Source organism: Macadamia integrifolia, chromosome 4, assembly GCF_013358625.1.
Source record: "Macadamia integrifolia cultivar HAES 741 chromosome 4, SCU_Mint_v3, whole genome shotgun sequence".
NCBI classification, from domain to species: Eukaryota; Viridiplantae; Streptophyta; class Magnoliopsida; order Proteales; family Proteaceae; genus Macadamia; species Macadamia integrifolia.
Window position 1 is genome coordinate 27,170,514 of NC_056560.1, and position 10,879 is coordinate 27,181,392.

The window sequence follows — 10,879 nt, forward strand, 5'->3', positions numbered from 1 at the left end:
AGATTGAGATGGAAATCTATACCCATCTCCTATAAAAAGAAGTCTGATGAGGTGAATCAAATAAAATCAAACACACATTTACCAATTATTCATAGAGAGAGGATCAAATGATATTATCAGTCTCAGCCTCTCAGGGATTTACATCTACAGTGTATCAATGTATTTAGGAGGAGACTTCTGTAATTAACAATAAAAAATTGAAGAATCCAACCAGGTGGAATGGTCTATAGACCATGAAAAGCCCTACCAAATCTTCAGATGTGATTGGAGTATTATGTCAATTGCCAATTACCAAAGAAGATTAAAGTCATAATCCAATTCATCAACATTGACAACCTCAAGTTGAAGGTTTTGTTTCATGGAAAAAAAAGGTGAACTTCCAATTTGATGAGAAGATATCAATACATAAAAGTGATTTTCATGGCGATAGCCGTGGAGGGTGGGGTCCACTAAAAAACAAGTGGATGAATTGTGGGGAAGATGTCCCTGTAATGGCGTAAATGGAGAGGTAGAGGAGAGGTGAGAGGTTGGGGTTGATTAGGTGCCACCGACAATGACTTGATTTTAGATGAGACTGTCTCTATGAAATTTATGAATGGCCGGGGAATGAGAGAGTGAAAGGGGCAAAGAGATTTGCAAATACTCGGAGGGGCGCAGGCATGTGGATGGGTGGATGTGTGGGTGTGGGGGACACAACCTTTAAATTATTGAGTCGAAAGGACACGAGAAAAGGCAAAACCCACAAAGCAAACAAGAAAATAAAAGCACAACTCAGCTCTACCTCTACCTCTACCTTACCACTCACCAGTCACCCAACGCCAACCCATCCAATATCTCTTTCTCTGCTCCACTCTCCGGTCTCTTCTCCACCCAACCTTATTGGGATTCCGCTTCAATCCGGAGGATCACTCTCTGGGGTCTGGGCTCACTGCTCAGATCGAGCAAAGGGCAATCAAACAGGACATTAGTGCTTGAGACCATCGAAAAGCCGGAGATTGTTATAGAGAAAGAGTTACTTGGGTTCCTATTGAAGATGCCGAGGCCAGGCCCAAGACCTTATGAGTGCGTCAGGAGGGCTTGGCACAGCGATAGGCACCAACCCATGAGAGGATCTCTCATTCAAGAGATATTCAGGTCTGCTTGTTCCTTCTTTCCCCCTTCTCTTTGTTCTTTCTTCGTTTGGATTTCTCAGTATATGCTATCTGTTTGATTAGGGTCGCCAGTGAGATCCATAGCCCTGCTACTAAGAGAAACAAGGAATGGCAGGAGAAGCTACCTATAGTTGTCTTGAGAGCAGAGGAAATCATGTACTCTAAGGCCAATTCTGAGGTATTTTTCACACTTTTCTCTTTAATCTCTTGTGGGTTTTGGTTTGAAAGTTATGATTGGGTCTCTCGCTTACGTTTCAGTTGTCATTCTGATTTGTTCCCCCCTTTGTCTAGGCGGAGTATATGGATCTCAACACGCTCTGGGACCGGGTGAATGATGCCATTAACACGATCATCCGAAGAGACGAGGGCACTGAGACTGGAGACTATCTGCAGCCTTGTATCGAAGGTACAAGACCTTGTCCTTGGCTTTCTTCCTTCTTAGTGTTCTTGTCTTTCTCCAACGCTGTGAGATTGCTGTCACTTTGGGAATATTTTGGCTTAGTCTTGAAATCTTTTGCAAACAGACGGTATTTTGAAAAGGAGGTACTCTGTGTGTAATTCGTCTGTCTCTCCCTATTTTGGTCAGCCGCCCTTAACCTGGGTTGCATTCCGAGAAGAGCATCGCGGAGCCAACGGCACAGTAACCCGAGGTCTTACCTGAACCCCAGCGCGCAAGATCAACCCACCTCTGCCAACCCCCGAGTTGCAGACAAAACGACCCATGAAGGGTCACTGCCTTTCCAATCGGGCAACCGAACCAACAGTCCACAGTTAATCCCCCGCTACTCCACCTTCACAAGACCCATAACCATGAATTCAAGTGGCTTACGCTCGAAATCTAATAGTCCTGTCACCCCGGACAGTAACCCAACCTCCACCCATGAATTCCCCCTTTCTTCTGAGAAATTCCCTCCAACTGGCCTTAACCAACAACCCTTTCCAATTCCTGCTTCTCCCTCATCAAATTTAGGTCGTGTTTGCCCACTGTATTATGGCACTCCTCTTCAGAGTAGGGAGCCCCAATTAAGCTTCCAGGTCCAAGTTCCCCAAAAATCAGACCATGAAATGGTTGTTGGTATACCTTGCGTTCAGTCCTCTATGGAGCCTGCTCCAATGCCTTTGTTGGAGTACCCCTTTTCTTGTGAGGCCGGTGTAAATGCTTCAGACAGAACTACTCAATCAGTGTTCAAGGACAAATATGAGAAGAAATCACCTCAGATTGAGTGTGATCTATACTTGCGGCTAGGTCCACCGGCTTCTGATAGGAGAGTAGAAAATGAATGGCCTCATCAGGTTGAAGATGTTGGTTCCAGTAGTTCACGAGAAGGGAGCAAGTCCAATGATCAATCTCCACGACTGGGTAAAGAATTTTGTTTCCTTCCCAGGGATAATCCTGATGATCCCTTGGAGTCCTGCTCAAGTAAATTGGGTTTTGAGGGTGAAGGTTCGAATGCAGAAGCTTTCGATAGGAAGCGAAAGACTTCTATTAGTAACTGTGCTGGGGATGGTAACATTCGCAAGCAACCAAAATTTCCATCCAGCCAGTTTTTTGATAGACTAAAGAAGCCAGGCTTGTAGGAAATATTTTCCTGTAGTTCGTATTTGTTCAAATTTTGATGAGGCTCTCAATCAATTTCTTTTTGATGTGGCCCGGTAAATTTGCATTGGGGCCTTTTTTCAATCTTATTCTATGTCCCAGTGTCGAGTATGAGCAACAGGGAAGGAATGTGAAAGTGTAAATAGAGATTCTGAGTTTGAACACTCAGTTGCTGACTAATTACATAACAAACTTTTGAATTAACCATTTACATCTGAACAGAATGTTGTATCATAGGTACACTTTGTAGCTTTAGAGCCTTAAGCTGTACTTAAAACTGACCATGGCACTTGGTATTTTAGAATAAATGTAGTGTACACTGTATGCAAACAAATTTTGACCTGTTAAGGGTGAGTGAGGGAATGAAATTGGTTCAACAGTCAGGTCGAATATTGAATATGGTGTTTCCACTTTTACTGTTTAAGATGCAGACATGCAGAAGTGTTTTATGGTATAGAACTTGCAGGCCTCATCTTGAGGTAGAAGGTTCAATGTTTAGTAAGTGGAAATAGAATTACCGATAAAAGAAAGTGGAGATAGTATTAATGTTGAGAAAATCTGATTAATTTTATGAGAATTCCACCTCAAAAGAGTATGAAATGTAAATGTAATTATATTAGGGAAAGTTCGACATGCCCTTACTGGAAGGGTTTTCTCGACACCCCCTGTTTTCCTGCTATGTTTACAATGACTTGGCAATCTGATTGTTGGATGGATGATAGATCCTCTAAATAAGCCACCTGCCAAAATTGGTAGCTTATCTCAACATGTGCTTTACCTTGTATGTGACTTATTCCTTGGTTTTTTAATTATCTATGTTTCATAGTGGGATTCAGTAGAGTTTCACGCGAGTATAGGTTTCAGGTTGCTGGGCTCTTTTCGCGTTTCAAGTTGTGGGGTTTCATGGCTTTTTTTCCCCTCCCCTTCTCTTGCTTTTTTGGAAACTTTCTGGTTGGTGAGTTCAAAGCTCTTCTAGGAGGGGTGTGCGACTTGCCTGCTCCCTTAGTGTTACAGTAACACTCAGTTTGTTAACCTTAAACCTGTACATCTTAAACTGCAACATTAGAATAAAAGAAAAGCTGATGTACATGGTATGTGAAGCATAATATGTTCAGGGGAAAGTGGAAGAGAGAAGCAATCAGATCAAGTTTTGAATTTGATGCTTTTATTTTATTGTTTAAGCTGTAACTTTGCAGAAGTGCTTGGTGGCATGGAGTTTTGCAGGTCTTGCCTTGACAATTTAGTACCATTAATATTAGGCTAAAAAATTTTGAGTTAGAAATAGAATGTTGTTTGTGAAATATCATTAAGCTCACGATATTTCCTTGTCTACCTCCTGCTTTGAAGTGATTTAGAGACGAGGTTCTGAGCACATGCCGTCTAGATTATCAATTTTCCTTTTTTTTGCTTCTGTGTATGTTCTTTTAGGGTCTGGTTTGTTGTGCTTGCTTTTGGTGTTTCTTTTGTGTCTGCTTTTGTTTGGAGGATATCTTTTTCCGCATGTTTAAAAGAACATGGATAAGAAGTTGGAATTTGTTTTTTAAAACCTCTATTTACAGTATTTGATTCTGTAGTATCCAGATGAGTGCCATAGTAGGTTCTGATTATGTCAGTATAGTGAATTCGGCCTAGATGTTAATTGTGGCTGTATTTACATGAGTTCCTTTTAATGGCTACCCAGAATATGTGATTTGCCTGATGGGAGTCCTTGATTTGACTTTTGAGGTGGAGGCTCATCCAACACCTACCGTTGGTTAGGAATGTGGGCTCAAGGTGCAACTGCCATTGTGTAGTTTTTACTCTGCAGGATTGCCTCCAACCACTGGGTGGTCTAGTGAGGCATCCAACGGCTGGGGATGTATGCCCATGGGTTGGGGTGCATGTCCGGCCTCCGGTCCTTTCAGGTGTCAGATGCCTCACTGGGCAGCCCAGTTGTTGGAAAGGATCTTGGTACAGTTTTTACCAAAGGGTTTGATTTCTTTTATTGGGTTGAGATATAATTGAATTAGTGTCTTTTTTGGGTGAATATAATTGAGTTAGTTATGGGAAAGAAGGTGATTCAAATTGGTCTGGGCTTAACTCGAACCAGCCCTGTGAAACAGGATATGCTGGTTTTTTGGATCAGGTTTGGGGTAGAAAGGTGGTTTTTTTTTTTTTTTTTGGGGTGGGGGTTGGGGGGTTGATTAGGTATACAGGTAAAAGGAATTCCTGTAGCCTTAAAAAAAAAAAAGAAAATCAAATGAGCATATGAGAAGCCAAGAGGAATAGTCCATCCTTCCCTGCTGCCTCCGACAATGTGAGTAGTCTGGGAAATGGCTCTGAAGTAGAGCTGCTACAATAAGGACGCATCCAAGCAAACAACCCATGCCAGGAGGGAACATGTAGCCTGTAATTCCCTGCGTTCACTGGGTCGTCTTTTCTCGTCTTTCTTTCCCTGTAGTCTCTACAAAAGTTGGAGTTTTTATAGAAGGGATTGAGTGAAGCTCAATTGGGCCTCGGAGATTGGCGTTTACTGAATGCCTCACTTGCGAGAAGAAAGAGTAGACAGTGGAAAGGAGGGAACATGGGATGGCGATGACAGGCCAAAGACCAAATGAAGAGAATAAAATTGTTACAGAAAAGAGAGAACCATCTAGCCCAGTCAACTGTAATATTTCTCTTCGCCTACTTATCCGTAGCCTTGTGGGTTTAATGCGTGTTCAGTCCTTTGGGTCACACGACTCACACCGAATCACAGGTTTCCAAATGTGAAGGTCCTTATCAACTCGGCTGCCTAGGTGTTTTTGATGCTAGGGTTATGAATATAAAATCAAACAAAAAGTATTATTTTTAGATACCTTGTGTTGTTTAATATTTTCCTGGCAGTAGCTTTCTTTTTCCCCCAATAATATGTTTAGCGTTATATAAACTTGCTCAGTATTCTAATTATTATTTAAAAATTTTTTTTTTTGAGGTGGGGTGTTTTATTTCTATGGTCCTACACTACATACGCCACAGGGAGATAAGTGAGGGGAAGATAAGGGTGTCAACCTGAATTGAAAATCGAAAACCGAAAACCGAAAACCTATACCATACCAAATTACCGGTAATGAACCATACCGAATTAATTTAGTACGGTATCAGTATGAGGTTCTTGTACCGAGTCATTATTTGATATGGTATTGGTATGGGATATGACTTGAAAACACACTATACTATACCAGTGCTGTACTAAATACCGATATCATATCGAATATCGGTATCAAATATCGAATCGAACAAACTCGGTATGGTATCAGTATGAGGTTCTTGTATCGAATCACTATTTGGTATGGTATCGATATAGGGTGTATATGGTTTATACTGTACCGATACCATACCGAATTGACACCCTTAGGGGAAGATAGGGAGGCACATTTTGTGCAAAGTGAGAGGCCTAGGATACCCAATCTTAGGCTTTAGAGAGAATATGCCAAGAGTTTTTTTTTTTTTGTTAACCAAGGTGTCCGAACCAATTTATACGCACCTCGACTAATTCTCGGGGAGACTCGCATAACTTTTACCCTTTGAGCTAGTTAATATCTTCAGTAATCAAAAACCCTTTTTTTTTTTTTTTTTCCATTATGGCTCCTGAAAGAGCATGAGTGGCGGCGGGGGAAATGGGGTTGCGCTTGGCCGCTGGGGGTGGAAGCAGCGGTTGGGGGGATTGAGCCAGCGAGGAAAGACAACCAGGGATGGATTGAGGGAGATGGTGTGGTCCCATGTTTTTTTAGGTAAAGAAAGAAAGGAGATCTGACATATATGTGAGTATGCACTGGATCCTCCCATAGTCATGTGAATATATTCAGGTGAACGTATGGGCAGAGGATCCAATCACATACGTTTTACTTCCATAAGTATCTCGGCCAGATCCTCTCATGGGCATGGGGATCCACACCCAATGGATGATGTGAGACTTTTGCGGATCCGGGCTCAAATATCCCTTCATGCTGCCATTAATGAGAGAGGCATTTGTGGAAGGAAAAAAGAAGTCAAGAAACGAGATCTGATCTGGAGAGAAAGAGAGAGAGAGAGAGAGAGAGAGGGCCTCGCTTGCCAAAGATCAATAACATTTCTGTCCACTTGTCATTGAATCTTGAAGGGATACGTATTCCGGTCAATTCATACACAAATTGAGGTTCACGACTTACGTAACCAATTAAAAGATACCAAACAAAGAAATAGCCAAGTTTGAACTTTGAAACAGTCTCTAACTCCAATTCTTCTTGAGAGAAATTGAACCATAGAGCCAGAAGTTGATGAAATGAAGTCTTTATTCAAAATCTGTGTCTGATCAATCACAATCATATAAAATGAATGACATGGTATACATACACTCTCATTCAAAGTCTGAGATGAAGAGTCAAAATTATCATCATCTAAACAAAGAAAGCGACGATGGCAGTGGTCAATAAGGTAGCAAAGAAGCCGGTGAAGCCAACTCTGGAGGAGGAAGGTGCAGAGCTGGGCGGAGGGGGAGGCGGAGAGGATGTAGGTGTGACACTGGGCGTCGAAGCGGTGCCGGTGACGTTAAGTACAAGCTTTTGGCCCAATTGGCAGTGCTTTGTGAAGGTGCAGATGTAGTAGTGCTCTCCTTCGGCCTCTAAAACCACTTTGGCTGGACCTGTTGTTATAAGAGACCCGATGATATCATTGCTACTGTTGCTGCAAGAATCGAATCCTGCTTTTGTTACACTCGCCACATCGTGATTCCCAGTGGTGAAGTTGAACACTGCATCATATATATATATCATTGAAATTAATTGAGTCAGTCACAAGTTACAACCACCAAAGAGTGGTTCGATCAAGGGAGATATAAGGGTCTAATTAATACTTACAAAGAGTATCTCCGACAAGAAAGGTCTTGCCGGTTACCCAAGCGGAGTAGGTGGCGGCGCCACCAGGAGGGACTTTCCAACCCAAGGTGTCCCCGACGGTGTAGGTCTCGGGGGATGATTGGGAGCGGTTGATATTCACTGTTGGCACAACTGGGCTGATAGAAGGAACTGCAGGTAGTGGAGGGGCAGAGAGTGGAGGGACAGAGACGCTAATCGGAGGAGTTGCATGTAGTGGTGGGGCAGCCACATTGATAGGAGGAGTAGAAGGTAGTGGAGGGGTGGCGGCGTTGAGAGGAGGAGTAGCGTTGACTGGAGGAGTGGAAGGTAGAGATGGTGGAGGAGGGATGGTAGAGTTGACGGGAGGAGTAGAAGGTAGTGAAGGAGGAGGAGGGACTTTCGTGTTGACGGGAGGAGTAGAAGGAATTGATGGAGGAGGAGGGACTTCAGTGTTGGCTGGAGGAGTAGACGGTATTGATGGAGGTGGAGGGACTTTAGTGTTGGCCGGAGGTGTAGAAGGTATCGATGGAGGAGGAGGGGTAGCAGTGTTGACGGGAGGAGTCGATTCAAGTGATGGAGGAGGAGGGGTAGCAGTGTTGACGGGAGGAGTCGATTCAAGTGATGGAGGAGGAGGGGTAGGAGTGTTGACGGGAGGAGTGGAGGGTATTGATGGAGGAGGAGGGATAGCAGTGTTGACTGGAGGAGTGGAGGGTAGTGATGGAGGAGGAGGAATAGCAGTGTTGACCGGAGTATTAGGCGGTAGTGATGGCATTTGGCCGAGGGCACACTTCAGATGCAGAGATGCTATAATCATAACAGCTGCGACCGCCCAAATCACCTTCCTACCCATCTTCTTCTTCTTCTATTCAACTCTGCTGCTGCTGCTGCTGCTCCCTTCGCTAGAGTCTCTCTCTCCCCTCCCTGCCTCTCTTAAGTCTCTTCTTCTGTAAATCAGTGAAGGGTTGTCGAGCCTGAGCGATGAAGTGAGTGGTCTCGTCTATTGTTTCTTCTTTATATATGCAGACTTCGGAAAAGAAGGGGGCGGGCCCCACTCCCATTGAAAGTGTCGAAATATTTCCCTCTCACAGTCGACTCTTCTGTATTGCCCTCGATTGGAACGTGGGAACATGTTATCATTTTCCTTTTTTTTTTCGAATTCCAAAATGGCGAAACTTTAGTCCTTCTTCCTTGACCGAAAAGGGGGGAGGGTTTCTGCGAGATTGGCATTTTCCCGTCGTGCCTTGGACGGGGTTAATGTAAATTTATATTAATCGATAAAGGCTGCTTTTTTTTCTAGGGATGTAGATGGATGGAATACGGATCGAATTCAAATCAGATGTATTTGGAATTAGATATTTTTTTTTATCATAATTGGATACCCTCAAGTGAATATGGATGCGAATCGAATTCAAATTTTCAACTATCCGTTTGTTCTTTGACTTGGGTAATCCGGACATTCTTCCCCCCCCCTATTGAATATATTTTGTTCTTAATTCATATTTCTAAGTTGTTTTAACTCTTTTCATCATTCTCTCGAACATGTTTAAACTTCAAGAACTCTCAAAATCATTAATTGATTATTTAATCGGATAATTATTTTTTGAATAATTCGGATTTTATTTTGAATATACCTTTTAAATGAATACGGATACTCTAAACGAATACGATTGCAAGTTTGAATTCAGATTTCGATTATCCATTTACATCCCTACTTTTTTCCTTTCTTCACCTGCGCAAAGAATCTCTTTAAAATTTGATTCATTCAGAAAAAAGGATTTTAGATCTTCATTGGTGAGAGACTATAATTTTTCGACTAAAAAAGAAATGGCTTTGTTTCATTGCAGGAATATTTGAAAGAAAAATGAAAATTTTAAATTAAAAGAAACTTATGTAATCATTACCCAAACTTGTTTTCACATCCATCCATGGTGTTGGAGGGTACAACACAGATAGAAAAGATTTGGATTCCTTTTATCATCCCTTATGATCCAATGTGATTGTACAAACTACTTAAATTTGTTATCATATTTAATAATAATATATTTTACATATATTTTATATTTTATAACAAAGGGCTTTGGATGCGGAAACTAAAGTGAAATTTAATTATTAAATATATAATGATTTGGAATTAGTGATATAGTCATGTAGAGCTATGATTACAAAAATTTTGTTTTTAAGTTTGAAAATTTTACTTCCCTTCCCTTTGCAACCAAACAAAACCAATGAAAAAATTAAAAATAATTTATCTCTTATAACTTAATGAAAGTGTCTAAATAACATCTCTATAGGTGTGTTTAGAACTTTCCTTATCAATTTAGCTGAGTTCTCAAACAGTGTGGACTCCGTGGTAGAAATTAAGCTCTCCCTTCCTCCAATGTTGAATCCTTAAGACTCATTCAACCGTAGAAATCAAGAGCTTATTTTTCAGGTTCTTTTTTTTATTCATAATAATGAAGCAACAATTTAAAAAACAAACACATGCAAAGGGAACCAAAGACTTGAGAGAAACGAGATCTATTAATATTATATTTTCGTATCTAATTACAATGATTTTAAGTGGAACGAAGAAGAATTAAAATGATCATAAACGTGACCTTTAAGATGAATAAATTAAACTAACACGACAAACGCGAGAAGGAGAGAGGAGGCTTTGCAATTTGCAATTTTGTATTAAGTAAGGGTTAAGACAACAAGCTTTCTTAGTCTCAACCAAGTACACAAGCCTTAAATTCTTTCAATGTTTACTTAAGAGTTAAGAGTTAGACCTGTACTATATTTATGCCGTGTTTTTCAAAATTTTCTTTTTTTTTTTTGGAAGTAAAAGAATAGTTGGGCTACATTAGTTTGGATGAATTGTCGAGAAGTGGTAGATTGGCTCACGCTGGGAAATGTTAAATGATGGTTTTCAGAAAAAAATAAAAAAATAAAAAAATAAAAATTAATAATAATTTTGTATGATGTTGCTCAACTCATGAAGTGTTTTATCTTTATATGCATTGTTAAGAGATCCAAGGAATAGGTGTCTATTGCCCATTAATGGACAGTAACTGTAAGGGTTGATGAAATCCCGATTACAGTAAAAAATGATGTTGAAATTGTTTTATTTGTTTTAGTAAGTAAAAATAAAATAAAATAAAATAAAAAAAGAAGAAGAAGAAGAAGAGGGAATGAATGCTCATTAGTTGTGAGGCCCTTTTACGCATACAGTGGCAAAATGATACTCCCACCCTTGTGAAATCCAAAAAAGCTCACTCCTTTTTTTTTTTTTTTTTTTT

General features: G+C 40.8%; 2 protein-coding genes across 3 annotated transcripts; one reads left to right on the forward strand and one right to left on the reverse strand.

Moving 5' to 3' along the window:
- The first annotated feature begins 674 nt into the window (after positions 1-674).
- LOC122075453 lies at positions 675-2,959 on the forward strand. Of its 2 annotated transcripts, none has more exons than XM_042640488.1 (4): positions 675-1,134; positions 1,224-1,329; positions 1,443-1,557; positions 1,738-2,959. In XM_042640488.1, the coding sequence occupies exons 1-4, from the start codon at positions 1,034-1,036 to the stop codon at positions 2,727-2,729; spliced, it is 1,314 nt and encodes a 437-aa protein (XP_042496422.1). In that variant the 5' UTR covers positions 675-1,033; the 3' UTR covers positions 2,730-2,959. The 2 variants fall into 2 exon arrangements, with proteins under 2 accessions (XP_042496422.1, XP_042496421.1); XM_042640487.1 differs by having other exon boundaries at positions 678-1,134; positions 1,215-1,329.
- A 4,063-nt stretch (positions 2,960-7,022) lies between these two features.
- LOC122077486 (leucine-rich repeat extensin-like protein 3) lies at positions 7,023-8,554 on the reverse strand. The gene is made up of 2 exons (XM_042643437.1): positions 7,605-8,554; positions 7,023-7,498 (listed from the first exon to the last, which is right to left on the reverse strand). Exons 1-2 carry the CDS (start codon positions 8,449-8,451, stop codon positions 7,146-7,148), a joined length of 1,200 nt encoding a protein of 399 aa, XP_042499371.1. The 5' UTR covers positions 8,452-8,554; the 3' UTR covers positions 7,023-7,145.
- Between the last annotated feature and the right edge of the window lie 2,325 nt (positions 8,555-10,879).